Below are 1,164 nucleotides of genomic sequence, written 5' to 3'. Positions count from 1 at the left end.
TGCAGAGACCACAGGGCCCACGGGGGCGAACACATTGACTACGTGGCCCTCGACACACAAACTTGGCCGCCTTCTGGCCTAATGTGCAACGTTTCAGCCAGGGGCCCTGGAGGCACAGCTGATTCATCTGCTCACGCCCTCCACCTCCATCTGTCTGCTTCATTCACTGACTCCTCCACGCATTCACTCACCTCCCAGTCCATCCGTTTACTCAGTTCATTCATTCGCTGCTGCATGCATTTGCTTGTTTACATCATTCATTCATCATTCGCTTCATTTATTTTTTTCCCTGCTTCGATGTGCTCATGAGTCAGAGGAGAGTTGCTCCTGGATGCTGGGGGACACCGGCACTCATTCAAAGTCACACAAATGACTATAAAGTTATAAAGGGTGGCAGGCGTGCCAGAGCAGCACGGGCGGTCACGAGTGTAAAGCGGGCCTTCGGGACCCGGTCCAGGGAATGACGTGCGAGCTGAGACCTGAGACGGGCAGGAGCTGGTCAGGGGACAGGAGGAGAGAGGGCAGACGGTGCCGAAGTCCCAAGGCGAGAGCCTGTCTGGCTTGTGTGAAGAACAGTGAGGTGGCCGGTGCGGCTGCGGGGGATGAGGGGGTGGGCGGTGAGGGCAGAGGGTCAGTGGGACCCATCACTGCAAGGAGGGAGCTCTCGCTCTTACAGGAGGAGAGACCGAGGGTCAGAGAAGCAACCAGTCCAAGGTCACCCGGCCGCATTAAGGAGGTGGCACGGCCAATAGAATAGAATCCAGATCTTCCTCCCAAGGCCCGTTTGACGTGAGCCAGGGGACGCTCCTAAGCTGACCTCCTCTCCCGCCCCCCTGCACAGCCAAAGGTGGTCTGGATGAAGAACAAGATGGAGATCCGCGAAGACCCCAAGTTCCTGATGACCAACTTCCAGGGGGTCCTGACGCTGAGCATCCGCCGACCATCGCCCTTTGACTCGGGGACCTACTCCTGCCTGGCCGTCAATGAGCTGGGCGAGGCACTGGCCGAGTGCAAGCTGGACGTCCGAGGTGAGCTGGCGGCCCCTCTGCCTGGCCAGCTGCACCCACGCCCTTCACGAAGCTAACCAGAGGCCCCGTGCTGCACGGAGCTGAGCGCACAGCCATCACCCGTCAGCCTAGGCCCTCGGGGTGGGGGGGTGGACAC

The 1,164-nt window shown here is 59.9% G+C and overlaps 2 protein-coding genes across 2 annotated transcripts in view; one reads left to right on the top strand and one right to left on the bottom strand.

The window, feature by feature from the left end:
• The window catches only part of MYBPC2 (myosin binding protein C, fast type), a 17,048-nt gene extending 15,941 nt beyond the window's left edge, over nucleotides 1-1,107 (top strand). The window contains exon 21 of the mRNA XM_023520160.1: nucleotides 813-1,107. Within this exon, the coding sequence (XP_023375928.1) occupies nucleotides 813-1,084 (272 nt within the window). The 3' untranslated portion in view covers nucleotides 1,085-1,107. The remainder of the gene's footprint in view (nucleotides 1-812) is intronic.
• Nucleotides 1-1,164, bottom strand: part of FAM71E1 (family with sequence similarity 71 member E1) — a 12,427-nt gene that overhangs the window by 4,328 nt on the left and 6,935 nt on the right. The window lies entirely within an intron of this gene.

This window comes from Pteropus vampyrus, unplaced genomic scaffold, assembly GCF_000151845.1.
Source record: "Pteropus vampyrus isolate Shadow unplaced genomic scaffold, Pvam_2.0 Scaffold250, whole genome shotgun sequence".
In the NCBI taxonomy this organism is placed as follows: Eukaryota; Metazoa; Chordata; class Mammalia; order Chiroptera; family Pteropodidae; genus Pteropus; species Pteropus vampyrus.
The sequence above is the reverse complement of the archived record's forward strand: the minus strand, read 5'-3'. Positions and strand labels throughout refer to the sequence as shown.